This window comes from Cajanus cajan, chromosome 8 (genome assembly GCF_000230855.2).
Source record: "Cajanus cajan strain Asha chromosome 8, NIPB_CcT2T_4, whole genome shotgun sequence".
NCBI lineage: Eukaryota > Viridiplantae > Streptophyta > Magnoliopsida > Fabales > Fabaceae > Cajanus > Cajanus cajan.
Window position 1 is genome coordinate 8,315,864 of NC_138524.1, and position 16,081 is coordinate 8,331,944.

At 31.3% G+C, this 16,081-nt stretch overlaps 1 protein-coding gene across 1 annotated transcript; it reads right to left on the bottom strand.

Annotated features, from left to right (window-relative positions):
* Positions 1-431: 431 nt before the first annotated feature.
* Positions 432-5,746, bottom strand: LOC109798730 (Zinc finger (C3HC4-type RING finger) family protein). The gene is made up of 2 exons (XM_020359107.3): positions 5,186-5,746; positions 432-2,718 (listed from the first exon to the last, which is right to left on the bottom strand). The coding sequence occupies exons 1-2, from the start codon at positions 5,417-5,419 to the stop codon at positions 799-801; spliced, it is 2,154 nt and encodes a 717-aa protein (XP_020214696.1). The 5' UTR covers positions 5,420-5,746; the 3' UTR covers positions 432-798.
* Between the last annotated feature and the right edge of the window lie 10,335 nt (positions 5,747-16,081).

Below are 16,081 nucleotides of genomic sequence, written 5' to 3' on the forward strand. Positions count from 1 at the left end.
GACTTCCATAGAAATATTAGAGCATGAAATTCCTGATTGTCTTGCAAGGTAATAAGAGGATACAAAAATATGAGCAACTCTTTCATTTGCCCATAAGTTTAAATATTGTTTAAAGCATATGATATGCTTTGAAAGATCAGATTCTAATGGTGGCACCAGCAGATTTTGAAATGTCAAAAGTATGTGCATTTAGATATGTACATTGTCTTTGTTACGTACTTTTAAGTTTTTATTACTGCTTATGGAGTGTCATTGAGCGAAAGTGTTTGCCGAAAGTATTGTTGAATTAGAATCAACAAGCGGTGCCTCTTGAATTCGATCGAATATAATAAAAAATGAAAGCATGCAATGAAATCCCATGCCATGTTATGCAAACAAAAAAGAATCAAAAAGTAACAAAATTAAAAGAAAAAGCATAAGGAAGATCACCCTTTTGAAAAGAATCAGAAGCACATATTATATGATATGTATATAATGAAGTGAAGAAATTCACCCGCACAATTCAACCGAAAACAATAGGGTTATATACAACACTCAGAATCACACTAAAATATTCGACCTGTGCATCCCTTTTCGCCATTCATTCTCTGCTGAGCCCCATTTCCAGCCTATGCATTTACAGTTTCCATATTGGCAAAATCAGGAATTTTGTCCACCTAAAACTCCTTCCTTTCCATTATACCCCACCTTGACAAAAAAACAAATCAAAGGGTAAAACAAGATTAGAAGAAACTCAAAGGTTTCCCCAAAAGTATATGTATAGGCCAAGTAGAATTTTCCAAACATAATTTTTCATTTTTATTGCCTTCTCTGCCTCTCAGGAAATGATTTAGCAGGCCTGAGGACACGTTTATTTTGCGGCGCCCCAAATACCATGGTCTGTGAACGGGTCACCATGTCAACCATGGAAGGAGTTTGGTATGATTGCACAAGGCTGGAGCTGTCTGTGGAATCGCCACGAGCTGTTGCCCTTTGCCAAGAATGTGAACTCAATCCGGACAGAACATAAGCCCTTCCAGACTGCTCATATATGCGTTGATTTGCCATCCTCTCCTGCATCTCCTTCAACTCTGCAGAAAGAGAAACACACAACCGATCCCCGGCTTGAGCAGAAACAGTTTCAGATAACGCCTTATGACAGGTGTCCAGGACCGAAACTGCAGTTGACAAATCACCACGTTCGGCTGCAACTCTAGCCTCAGACATTGCCTCAGCAGCTCGAAGCCTGTTTCGCTGTCTGTCTACCTCTATTGACACAACAAGTTCTCCATTTCTTACATCAGGTCTCTGAATTTTTACTTCACTAGCTTCTTCCAAAGCCACCATTTCTTTTGTTATGGAATCTCGGTAAAGACCTCGCACAATCAATAATGACATCTCATCACTTGATTTATCAACCGGAACATTAACTGTCACCAAAAAGTCCCTTTCCTCTTCAGCATACAAATCTCCTACATTGATAGTAGCCAATCTTGCATTCGCCACCAAGCTTGTTTGGTAACTTCCTGCTTTTACCGAACTAAGTTGCAAATGTGGGTGGACACATTCAACTTCTACTTGTAGTTCTTGCACCACCACACTCAAGAGTCCCCCAATACACTGTGCAAATGCATCCTGAATGACATCCTCGGCTTCGATAAAAGAAAACGTACCCCCAGATATCTCAGAGATTGAATGCATTGAAGTAGCATCATGGTCACTGCCAAAGCCAAATGCATGCACTGGTATCTGCATTCCCATACCATTGTTACGATGAATGGAGTTTGGAACAAGTGACTGGTAATCTGTTCCACTATTTGGCCTGCTATTGACTGTGTATGTATCCTGTCCATCAGAGAGTAATATGATGCTGCAAACTGAGTTCTTCCACCGCCGGTCAGCAAACACCTTGGCGCCTTTCCTCAAGCCTTCAGCAATGTTTGTCCCACCATTTGAAACCAAAGAATTGACAGCCTGTAATGCCTGCTGTCGTCCAGTGTCAGTCATCTGCCGAAGAGGAAAGATGCGACGTGCTGTGGAGGAGAAGGCAATGACAGACAGCCGGTCTGATGGACCAAGATTCTGAATGACGAAACCCATCGCCCGTTTTAGCAATGCTAGCTTAGTACCCGCCATGCTGCCACTAACATCAAGAACTGTAACAAGGTCAACCGAGGCACGAGAGTTCTCAACAGGTGATGATCCAGTACTGTTTCCATCAATATCAGGTTTTGTCCCTGAATGAGGAGCTTTGAGATGAATTAGTACAGCGAAGGCATCATGAGCGGCTGATTTTGGAACAGCTGAAACCTCAGGATATGTTTTGATCTCCACTGTATTTACTACATTGTGATCAGTCTCATTTTTATGAGGGCTAATTATAGTTTGTTGATCCAGGGCTTCATCATCATCAAAAACAGCTGGTTCGGTAACATGATAAAGCGATGAAATCTGCCGACCAGCCTCACCTTGAGGAGAAGGAAGCCTCCGAATGACAGTTGTCCAGCCTTCATCTCGAGGAGATACTTGGTTGATACGAGCCATGTCATGGGGAATATTAGAAGCAGGGCTTTGAAACGGAACTTCTTTCCATTTTGCTCGGCAGACGGGGCAAATCTGGTTCCCGTGTTTCACATTTGAAGTGATGCAGTGAAAATGGAAAGAGTGAGAACATTCTGCAGTGAAAATGGCATGGCCCTGCCCTGGTTTCATTGTGTAAAGGCATATAGCACATGTCCCCTGCACACAATGTGGATAAAAAATGTCAGGAAAAGAAGGCACTCTAGGTGCAGTAATAAGTAAGAAGGCTTTCAGGCTAATTGAAGCAAAAAGTGTACAAAATAGTGACCACAATGATGAAATTTTATCAACAAAGGTCCTTGTAGAGATAAAAATAAAAAAAATAAAAATGAATAAAATAAAAAAGTGTCAGCAAAAATCTACCCTCAAAACAAAGAGGAAGGAGGAAAAAAAGATCCTTGTTGAAGACTATTTTGGAATGTAAAAAACAATGTAACACTTATTTGACAAATCTATCAAGATCTGATTGTTAAATTAAGAAATAATCGACTATGAAGAAAGAAAATGAGATCATAATGGAATTTCAGACAATGTTTAGAAATTCCAAAATGCCTGCTCATTGCAATTGCTGAATTATATCATCACTTTAGCTTAGACTGGATCAGTATTACCTTGAGCTCAATATCGAAATCAGAAAGGCTAAACAGGTTATGCCGGACAAAAATAGTACTCAAGTTGAAAGAGAGAAAAGAATGTTTCCATTAAAACTACTCATTGAAGAGTGACCAAACAAAAATCTCAGGAATTTTTATTAAAAAAATTAACAGATATTGCCCCACTAAAAATAGTTATTTCAAGTGTTGGTAACTAAAAGAGTCTGGAGTGCCCTAAGAGGAAATCATGGATATGACTTTTCCATTCAAACCACATCCAAGTTTAAGGCAAAATCAATGATTAAATTTCAAATTTCTAATAACCAGATATGCCATTGAACACACCATTCAGAAACATGTTTTGAAATCATCTAAGAGTTTTATGAAATCAAAACTTGGAAAGAAAAATGTGTCCGACCATTAAAGACTCATGGATGTCAATTACAAACAACCTCAACCTTTTCCATCCATCAAAGTCACTATCAGGAATGGAAAGAATCAGCATCCTCCCCACAAATATATCAATCATTTTTAACTGTGATTTTAAAAATAAACCAAATTGAATTGAAGAAAACGTAAGGTACCCAGCTAATGACAACAATTAGTCCCAGGTTCAAATCCCACAGTCAGTGATTGTATTTCTAGATTGAAGGTCTTTAATTAAAATAAATTATATTTAATAATTATAATTTTCAATAATGGAAAACATGGCCACACACATACCTAGAAGTATGGACTATGGGGACATGGATCCAAATATCCATACTAATATCTCAATTAGTTAATTTTATTAATAACTAAAAGAAAAAGCACTAAATTCATTGAATCGGCGAATCTGAACAGTGGCTAAATAAAGTAATCATTGATAAATGTAACATTTGCAAAGGTCACTATTACACCATAGTGTATTACACTGCGCTCCTTCTGTCCCAATGCAGGTCCACTAGCAAGACCATTGCATAAAAAGATGAAATAGAATGCAACCTATCTTTTTACCACAGAGACCTAGATTCTCAGCCAAAACCATAACATAATACAAAGATAAAACTAGGTCAACGTTCCCTGGTCAAAGACTTTGAGGTCACCAAGGAAAAAAATATATAACAACAATCAACAACCGTCTTTAAAAAAGACAAATCCGCAACTAAAAAATTACAAATGTCATCGAAAGAAGGCGAAATCAAAGTTGATTTATTCATTGGTCTACGATCTTTATCTTTATTAATTTGCTTCATTATTTATTTATTATTATTATTTTATTTTCCTTTAGTTGATTGATTATCCTGCAACTTTTTTTTTTTGTTTGCATGTGGGAAATTCCCAATCAACGGCTATGGGGTCTCATGTGGGGATAACAAAGGAAGGGAAAGGAGAGAGAGAAAAAAAAAATCAAAAAATGTCTCCACTGAATTGAACAGTACACAGTAAAATGAGTGATGGAGGAAACGAGAAGGGTGTAAAATGCAAACCATTTCTAATGAGCCAAGCAACGTCCTTAAAAAGGGTAGGCACAGTATTCCACTTTATGCCATTCCCCACCCATAATGGAGTTGAAAATAACACAACCCAGAACGAAACGTTTCCGCAATAGTCAGAATGCGTCACACTCCACCATACCCCAATTAAGAATACCAAAGTGTGATTAAAGATGAAGTTGATGTCCATCAAGTCATCTTAATTGATAGCAATAATAATAATAATATTATTAATAATATATGCTAATTAATTTTTATAGGGTTACATAATACATACTAATATACAAATTAAGGATAAGGTCAATTGATGATAACAATAGTAATAGTAATTTTAATTTTCATCATACAACACCAAGAGAACAAAAGAAAAATAGAAATAAAGATTAAAAAAAATGGAATGAATGTGGCTCAACAGAAGCAGTGCAATTAAGAATCTACCATGGAGATTCAGTGGTGAAGGTGAAGCAAAAGGGAAACTTTAGAAACCCCACAAAAAATAAAAGATAAAAACTGAAACTTTTATGTTCAAAGGGTCAAAGGGTAATTAATAATGCTAACCTTAGGTGACTTGGGTCCGGATTTGGGTAACCGGAGGCCAGAAGACGACGGTGTTGGGGTGGAGGGGCGGTAGCCGGAGGTGTCACCGGGCGGCGAGACGACGGCGGGGGAGATGCCGCCGGAGAATCTTGCTGCGGCGGAGGAGGAGGAGGAGGAGTCATCAAAGGCTCTAGGAATGTGAACGCAGGAATCCAATCCAAGAACAAGCTTCAATTTTCTCCATTTGCTTCCCATATTTTCTGGTTTCTTGTTTGAAAAGGGTTGGGAGATGGGTGTTCTAGAAGTGACCCAAGAGGGTGTGGGGGTTGGAGAGGAATGTGTGTGGGTGAAAGATTTGAACTTTGGAGTGGGGAAGAGGGAACATGCTACAAGGGTAGTAGGGTTTAGAGAGAGAGAGAGAGAGGGATAGTTTGGCTTCTTTTAACTAATGGGGTGGTGGAGTGAAGGTATGAAAGAGAGATGATGAGTGGTCTCTGGATAGAGAGGCTAGCAGCACCTTGCTTAGCTCAGATGCTATTCAATATTATTGTACACCAATTACCAACTCAAACATTGAATGGACATTAAAAGGAAAGAGGAGCAAGTAGGATAAGTAAATGTGTAATAAATAGAGTAACTACTAAGTAATTAAGTAATTGTGTAATAAATAGAGTAACAAATAAGTAATTGTGTAATTTTAGTTAGAGTATGTTCATAGCCTACATCAAAATTTTAAGAAAAAAAATCATTCATTTTTTTATTTAATTAGTTTATATAAAGAATATTATAATAATTTAATTTATTTTTAAATAAAAATAAAAATATTTTCTCTCTCCTCTTAATTTTATTATCTAACTCATTTCTCTCTTCTATTAATTAATTTCTATTTGTTTATAGAGATGGAATGTCGTGAGAGATAAGAGAGAAATGAATTGAAGAAGAGGATTAATAAGAAAAATAAAATGTTTTATTTCTTTTACCTCACAATATCCCCTCTCTCTCAACAAATAAAAACTGATTAATAGAAGAGAAAAATGAGTTGAAAAATGAAGTTAATAAGAAAGATAAAATGTTTTATTTCTTTTATCTCATGATATCCTTTCTCTAAATAAATAAAAATTAATTAATAGAAGAGAAAAATAAGTTGGAGAATGAAGTTAATAGGAATGAAAAAATATTTTTATTTTTTTAAGTTAAATTAAATTACTATAATATCTTTTATACAAATTAACCAAATCAAAATAAATGAGTGATTATCTTGTTCTAAAATTTGGGTATAAGTTATTAACATACTCCAATTAAAAAATAGGTAACGTATGTTAGCAATGCCCAACTAATAATATACTCCCCCTTTCACATAATAAGTAATATTTTAGTTATTTATACATACTTAAAAATTTAATAAATAAATAGAATAATAATTTATAAAATTAATTTTATTATTAATTTTTTAAAGAAATTAATATAATATAAAAATCACTTCTTATATGATATTGTTATTATGGTATAAATAATAATAATAATAATAATAATAAATACTATATTAAAAAACTAACACTACACCTATTTTTAGAATTTATATTTTTTTTAATGAAACACTTATTATGTGTAACACCCTGAATTTTCTACTAAATACAATATTAATTATTATTTATTTTTATAATTATTAACATTATTTTTTTATAGTTATTTTAGTTAATTAAAGGGGTTTTATAGAATATTGTAAATGTTTGTAATAATTTAAATTATTTATGAAATTTTTTATATAAAATTGTTTCTTTAGGCTGGAACGGGTTGTTCCAAAAGTGGAACAGGTCGTTCCAAACAAAGAAAATATACTGTTTTTGAATGACCAGAACGGGCCGTTCCAAAAGTGGAACGAGCCGTTCCAAAGTAGTAAAGAGGCCTATTTGGGTTTTTCCAGAAGGGGTTGTTCCCAAAGGGAAACGGGCCGTTCCTGAATTCTAAAAATACCTAGAAAGTTAAGTTGGAAACGGGTCGTTCTGCTTATGGTCAATCAGTGTTAACACGAACCCCAGAACAGGCCGTTCTGATTTTAGAACGGGTTGTTCTGCTTTTTGAAAACGGGTCGTTCTGATTTTAGAACAGGCCGTTCCAGTTGAAAGTTTTACATGTATTCGAAGGATCTGGAACGAGCCATTCTGAATTCAATACGGGTCGTTCCGGGTACACCAGAATGCCTATAAATAGGAGGTAGGGGGTGAAAAATTTATAACTGAGTGAGAAGGTGAAAATCTTAGAGAAAGAGAGAGAAAGAGAGAGATAGAGAGAAAGAGAAAGAAAGAGAGAGAAAGAGAAAGAAAGAGAGAGAAAAAAGAAGAGGGAATCCAGAGTAACAAGGTCCTGCCCAAGTTCCAGCTCCTGCTTATCCAAGTAAGGGGGGGAGTGAGAAACCTTGCTCGGGGGTGTGGGGATAATTGTTGGATAGTCTGATTGTCGGATTGGCCCCCAATCCCTTGCCTGTGGCATGTTCCTTTGAACATGCAAAGTATTAATGTGTTCTGTTTTATTTTTTATTTGTTCTACCTTGTTCCTTGTTGGAAGTAATAAATGCATATGTAATTAATGTTAAAAAATAAACAAGTTTTAATATGCATAAAAATGATCTTTGTGAATTCCTGTGCGGACCATATGAGGAGTATTTATGACATGACCATGTGAAATATGTACAAATGACATGAGACATAAGAATGGACTATTGAGACAAGCTGTGATTATGAGAATATGAAAAATGATGACATGATGTACTTAATAAAATTCTGTAATAAGTCAAATGTTGAGTCAATGAAATAATGAATGTATGACATGCATCATATACATATGACTCCAGGTGTGCCGCTGAGGCCGCATACCAGTGATGCTAACATGGTGTACCTTAGGGTCACCCACGACGTAACATGCTAACAAGGTGTACCTTAGGGTCACCCACGACGTAACATGCTAACAAGGTGTGTCTTAGGGTCACCAGTGATGTAATATGCTAACAAGGTGTACCTTAGGGTCACCAGTGATGTAACCAGGTGTACCTTAGGGTCACCAGTGATGTAACCAGGTGTACCTTATTAGGGTCACCAGTGATGAAATGTGAAACTTTCTTATGGCGCCACATGCATGCATTTATGAGTCAAGTCCATGACATCATAGCATGATAAATGAGTATATATGTAATATTGATTATTTATGTGTATTGTTTACATGTAACTTATATTTGTTGTGTGTGTGTGTGTGCTATTTAACCTTTATTCCTTCACCTAAAACTGAGTGAGATGTTTCTCACTCCCTTGTTGTTCTTGTATATGTTTAAATTATGTTGTAGGTGATCATCATCATGGAGATGTTGGTGATGAGGCTTAAGGCTTCAGTTGGGCATGCTCTGATAGGATGTGACATGGGGGCATAGCTAGCTTAGTCTAATATGTTATTGTTTTAATAACTTTAGTTTCTTTTCTTTTGTAATTTATAGCGAAGAAATAATGTAAATAAAGTTTATAATCTTTCTTTTGTAATTTTAAACGTTTTTTATAAAAGACCAAAATATGCATCTTTGCTGGAATTAATCTATATTTTTCTTTATATGATTTCTTGAGTTTGATGTTTACATGTTGACTTTTTATGATTTATGAGTTACGAATATGAATCTTCTACCTTATGATATTTGAGACAATTATTTTATCCATGAAAGAGGTTGTTAATTATGAAAGATTTTATTTACTTAAAAAAAATTATTGTTTACATTTATTGTGTATTAATGTTGGGGTAGAGGGTGTCACATTATGTGACGGAAAGAGTATCATTTACTCTTTTATCTCATAATTGTGATAATAAAAAAATTAAGTATTTATAGTTTTATTTTAACTTTTTTAAAGTAACATTAATTACTTCTATTTTATTTATGTTCTTAATAGTACTAATTTTTAACTTGTATAATACACATGCATGTTTATTATAAATTAAAAAAAAAAAAATATATATATATATATATATATTATATTTTAATATATAAATTATATTTAAAATTTAATTAAACATTTAAATTATGAGTCGATTTATTGATATAAGATATTAGTCTAAACATTTGTATTATGCTTTTAATGACATTTTGTATGATACAAATTATGCTTAAGATCATGTATGTCAACTTTTACATGATTCAAAAATTTTAGTTATTTATCACACTATTTTATTTTAACATATAATATGATATTTAAAATATATATAAATATCTATTTTTGGATAACATGTCTAAAAAGTTTAAATTGCATGAAATTTGATATACATAATCTTGAGTATAATATTTCATAATTCAATATATAGTTGGATTTAAATTTACATTATACAAAAAGTTATTAAAAGTATAAAATTTGGTATAAATGTTTAGACTTACGCTTCATAAATTATATTTTAGATTAATGATAAATAATTTATAATATAGCATAAAATTATTTTTATTTATTGATGAATTATGTAAAATATTAATATTAGTTCATAAATAATTATGCTAAATAATAAATTAATTTAGATAAAAAAGTAAAAAATTCTTATGAATTTTCTGATTGAAGAAAAACTCCTAAAAACACTTTCATTCCACTGAAGACAATCTTGTTGAAGTCGGATGGAATCATTATGGACAACAATATACAAACATGTTTATTATATATATTTAAAATTTATAATAAATTATATATATAATATTATGTTTGAAAATATAAAAATATATTTAAAATTTAAACATGTAAATTGTATTTTAGCTTAATGATAAATAATTTATATTGTAACATAAAATTATTTGTATTTATTAGTATTTTATTTAAAATACTAATATTTAATTCATAATTAAATATGATAAATAAAAAACTGAATTAGATTAGAAGTTAAAAAAATTCTACAAAACCGTTCTCTTAAAAACACTTGAGTCAATCTTGTTTGAGTATGGTAGAATCATTATGCACAATAAAGCCTCTCCCTTCGAGTATTTAAAATTATTGCATGTCTAAGACTCGAACTTGAATTCACTAATTAAGCTGAAACAACCTCTTACTAATTGATTCATGTTTATCGGTCAAAAAATGATAGTTTAAAAACTTAAGTTATTTTTAAATGAGACTTATATAATTAAATGATATAAATTAACTTTTCTTATCAATCAAGAAATGATAGTTTAACAACTTAAATTATTTTTAAAGAAGACTTGTACAATTAAATGATATAAACTAACTTTTCTTAATAAATATGATTTTTTATTATTGTTGTTTATATTTAGAACTGAAAGGACTATCTTTTAGAAAAGTGTTTAAACTACCAAAAATAGATATAAATAATATTTTTATGTTACTATGTCACCACTTAATTGTGAAGGCAAAGATCTAAACATACCGATGATAACTCAATTAGAAAAACAAATCGGGTGTATCTATCCACTAGTGTTCGAACCTACATCAAAAACCTTGGAGAGTTAATTCGGGACGAGGACCAAGGTGTCTTCGATCAATTCATCATAATACTATCCGATTCAATATTAATTACTTTGTTTAAGTGATTCTTAACCGAGTCTCTATACAAACATCTGAAAACCTCTTTGAGTACATTAGATGTTACAATCAACATAATAATTTGTGTAAATAAGAACTTCTCGTGTCTGTTCTCATTTTATTTTTGGTGTGTAGAAGTTCTCGCGTCTTAATTACAAAGGTAGTCCAATACAACGAAAGTCAGATGTGTCATTTGCGGCTATGCTTTTCCACCGTTATCAACATCAATACGTCATTCATCACTTCTTTCTAGAGCTGTTAAAAGTTAAAACATGCCAGTGCGGTTCATGTAGACTGCCACCTTGACTTACTTTAAAAACGAATCAACTCAATTCCAGTCCACTTTTAACTTTCTCACAAAAAAATAAATTGACCCGACCGGCCCACTATGGGTTGGTAGGTTATACGGGCCAGTCCATCAGCCCACCAAAAATTTTAAAAAAAATTATCAATAAAATTTAAAATTTAAAATTAATTATAAATTAACATAATAGTCATAAAATTAGCATTACTAATAGTCATAAGTCATAATTCATTATATAAAATTAAATATAAATCATGATAAAAGTCTAAAATAAAATTTTTTAATATCCTATCATACAAAATTAACTACAAATCATACTTAAATTTTTATTGCAAAAAAAAATTGGTAGATTGGTGGGCTACCCGGTCCACCACAGGTTCAGCTTGGGTGAGCCGGGTCAAAGTGAACTGGGTTGAGATATATCCACCTACTATAAAACTTTAATTTTTTTGATCCGACCCAGCCCATTTTTAAGGTGGGCCGAGTTGGCCCACGGGTCCCGACCCACTTTGACGGCTCTACTTCTTTCTACCATCGCATTGTAACCGGTAACAGTGAGTTCGTAAACTTTGCATTATTTTTATTTTCTGATTTTTATTTTTTAATTATCTAAATTTGTTATTAGATGACGAAATAAATTAATAAATTATTTTTTCACATTTTACAAACATCACTTAAATTATAAAACATTTAAAATTAGAAAGAAAAAAAAAGCTATATTAATAATATAATTTTTATTATTAAATATGTTAAATTTATTAAACTTTACAATAAATAACTAAAATTATATCAATCTTTAGTTTCTTATCGATTAATTATCAATATAAAAATATTTTAAAGTAAAATATTTATATGTCAATAAGTCATTAAATGAAACTAGACTCAGATGCTTGTAAATGAAGTCTTATAGTGTGTTTGGATGAAGAATTTTACAAATTCAAGGAATTTTAAATTCTTGGTATTTGAATTACTTTGATTTCAATTTCTATTATTCTTAAAATATTTTGTTTGGATGAGTCAATTCAAATTTCTTAAATTTTAAATTGTTAGGTTGAATATGATAATTTTATTCCATCATAGTAAAATTGATTTTAAAAATTTATTTATATGTTGAGATTTTTAAATTAAATTTTATAAAAATAAATATTAATCCATTTTTAAATATTTATTAATTTTAAAAATTAATATTAGATAATATTTAATAATTTTAGCAATTAATATTAGATAATGTTTAACAATTTTAAAAATATTTTTGAATATCTAATAATTAAAAAAATGAAGAGATAAGATAAAATATATAGGTAAAATAAGAAAAACAAATATGAGGAATTTCAAATTCTCCCATTTTTGGGAGAATTTGAAACTCTACTATTTTAAGAAATTTTACAAATGATTGAATTTCAAATTCTTTGTAAATTCCTCATCTAAACAAAGCATTTCACCTCAAAAAATTTGAAATTCTTCAAATAAATGAATTACCCCATATAAATTCCTCATCCAAACACACCATTAAATTTTAGTCATAGAAAAAAAACTAATTAGGTTTACGCGTAGAAAGTAAAATATTTATATTCGGTTACTGTTAATTAAATGTAAATTTTTAATTAAATTTTATATGAAATTCTCAATTTAAAACAATATATATATATATATATATTTTTGCTTATAAACAACTTGCTTATTTATATTTTTTACAAAATAAAACTTAAACAGAGAAAAAAAAAAAAAAAAAAGCAAAGCGTATGCTAGTAAAGGCATGATCAAAGTCATTTTAAGTTTTCAAAAATTATTTGGCCCTTTTTCATGCCAATATAACTTACAATGTCCATTTTCTTGAGAAATTCCAAACACGAATCAGTGGCCATTTTGAGGCCCCATTGTTACCTGAAGTGTCCCTTTTTCAACATCACAACTCACAAGCACGAAGAAAAGTACGGGTTCCCGTTGAATGAGATGCCTTGCACTACATGGAGTATAGGGAAGAGTCAAGTTTCACCTAAAAACACAGAAATTATAAATAAATAAAATCCCGATATTTTGTTTTAATTTATCACATGATAAACAATTAATAAACAGGTCGGTGATAAGAGTTTATTGTATTTTTTAGAAAAATAAACTTTATCTTATACACTAAGTACATAGATTAAAAGGTCAGGCAAAGAGAAAATAAAAAAGTAATTATATGGTGCCAAATATTTATCCACTCATTAATATTTTTTAAAATATATAACTTGACTAGTTACCATCCAGCAATTATAAAATTATATATCTTAAAAAAGAATAAAAAAAAAATTATCATCGTTAAGAATGGAAAATTTATTTTATTGTATGAAATAAATTTAAAAAATATTTCTTTAGATTATTATCTAAGAATAAATTTAAAAATAAGAGTTTAGAAATCAAAATTATGAAAATAAATTACGTGAACTAATTATTATAATCTAACAAATTTCGAATTTTAAATTTATAAATGTTATGATAGGTAAGTTAATTAATATCAATATTAATTGACACATGGTAATGATTTGTATCTTTAAATCAAGTTGTCTAATTTGACATTTGATAAGGAATATATTATATTTGAAGGAAAATATTTATCTTTTAATATCAAACATGGAGTAAGTTATGTTAGTTATATAAAAAACAATAATAACATTACCAACGTGTTTAAAAAATTACAAATTGATGCTGTAAAAAAAAATTTGATAAAAATGTGAAGTCATCATGTGATAGATCATATAACATATTAAGAAATATAGTGAATTGAGAAAGTCGTTGTCCTACAAAATATAGACTCAAAATTGTCAATTTAATATATCATAAAAATTTGATTATTTAATCACGTGTCTACTTTAATTTAGATTTTGATGCGGGTTTTTAAAAAAATAAAATAAGTGTTTGCAACGTCTTCTAGAGAATAGCTCGATCAATTTTATTTGCAATAAATATTTTATAATATAAAAAAATCATAATAAGATTTGAGAAGTTTTTTTTTTTTTTTAACAATTGAGAAGGCTGATTATAAGTTGTACCAACCTCGGTCAAATGGTGACCGAGTTCGAACTAACTCGGCCTACCAACTCGGCCTATTAACTCGGCCTGCCCAAGCTTGAATCACAATAGTAAGTAGTTAATTTAACGGTAATAATGACGGTTACATAGAGAAAGAAAACGGACAATAGCAGGTAAAAATATATACATTTCATTGGACAATATCAGATAACTAACTTGATCGTCGGAGTCCTTTTTGCAGGTACATCCGAGATGCTTGGAGAAGGGCGACCAATTTCAAAGACCAATCTCGAAGACCAATCTCAAAGATCAATCTCGAAGACCAATCTCTCATGATTTCTAGAGAGACCAAGATAGAGAAGATGATAAATCTGACTTGAAGGACCAACCTGAGGTAAGAACATAAGTTATTTCGTATTTGATTATAAACTAAACTTTCTGGTTGCTTCACGAGTAATTTTTTTTTTCCTTCAGATAAGAGGAGAGAAAGAAAAACAAAAGTTTATTTCCCTTAAAATGAGTAAATGTCTCTATTTATGTGTTTACTTATTTTAAAGGAGTTGAATTTAGGGAGGAAAATGATAGTGCTGTCCAACTCGTAAGAAAGACTCGTGGGAAACACCAAACTCAACAAAATAATTTGCAGTGATTTCCTAATGCCATATGCCAAATTATGTTTTGCGAAAACATCAAAAAGGGGCATTATTATGTTGGGGGAAAAGTGCCCTCTTGATGAAAAATAGTATAATTAACTTACTAAAGCACCGGAAGTGTTTTATGCTTTGTTTCGACAGTAATTAAGCAATATGAAAGGAAGAAGCAAGATAAAAAAAAAATAATAATAATAAATACAAAATCGATAGATGAATTGAAAGAAGTGAAAAAAATAATTAAAAAAGTTGAATTTTCTTTTCATTGATTTGGACGAATAGAAAAGTATAGAAAAAGAAAATGAATTTTATTGTAGAAACATTTTTGCTCTTCATATATAATTGATATCGTGAAAACCAAATAAGAAATAACATCATTAAAATTCTAATTTAAGTGAGATCCACGTTTTTTATCTCACAATTTCTCTATTTTCTTATCCTCATCAAGGATTAATTCTCTAAGTAAGATTTTTAATAAATTGGTCTCTTGTAACACTATAATTCAATATTTACACAATGAGATATAAAATTTTAAAATAATCTCTTTTCTAGTTTTAGGTTGGTCATCACAACTCAACAACATCATGACTAAATGGCTAAAACACTCTTTAACATTCATCATCTCAACAACACAACAACATACAACTCAACTCACTTTCAACTTTCAACCATCCATCATCTCTAATTACCATTATATATCAATACACACATATAGTAATCAATGTTATGCAACTTAAAACATGTTATAGATTAATCTACTTTACTCATATTCAACAATTTATTAACCAAACATGTTTTAATTCAACAATCAACACCCTACGCCACACATCTTACGTCCAGTGTGGACAAGGTATATATAAGCCCCTAAGACCACACGTTAGGTGTGGCAAAGCTCCACACTCAACCTTATTTCAAGCAAAGAGTCTCTGCATGACACACACCTAGTGTCCCCATATTGGCACCTAGTGTCGTCTAAATAGAGAACTTTGACTTGGTTATGTTGGACGCCATTCAATTGAGGCCCGACGTCACCAAGTCACAAACTCTCAATGCTCTCATGCCTAACGTCATTCAAATCACTAGTACAAAAGAGGTGTATTACGTCGGACATTTTCAGCTTTTTACGTCAGAAAACGTACCGACGTAGAAGCGGGAGACGTAAATTTTACGTCGGATCTTCAAAACCGAAGTAAATTTACGTCGGACATTAAGACATCCGACGTAAAAAAGTAGGGAAAAAAACAAAAAAAAAACATAAAAATGCCAGCAGAACGGCCCGTTCTGCAAGCAGAACAGGCCGTTCTGCTTGGAGAACGGGGCGTTCTGCTTGAAGAACGGGTCATTCTGCTTGTAGAACAGGCCGTTCTGCTTGCAGAACAAGTCGTTCTGCTTGCAGAACAAG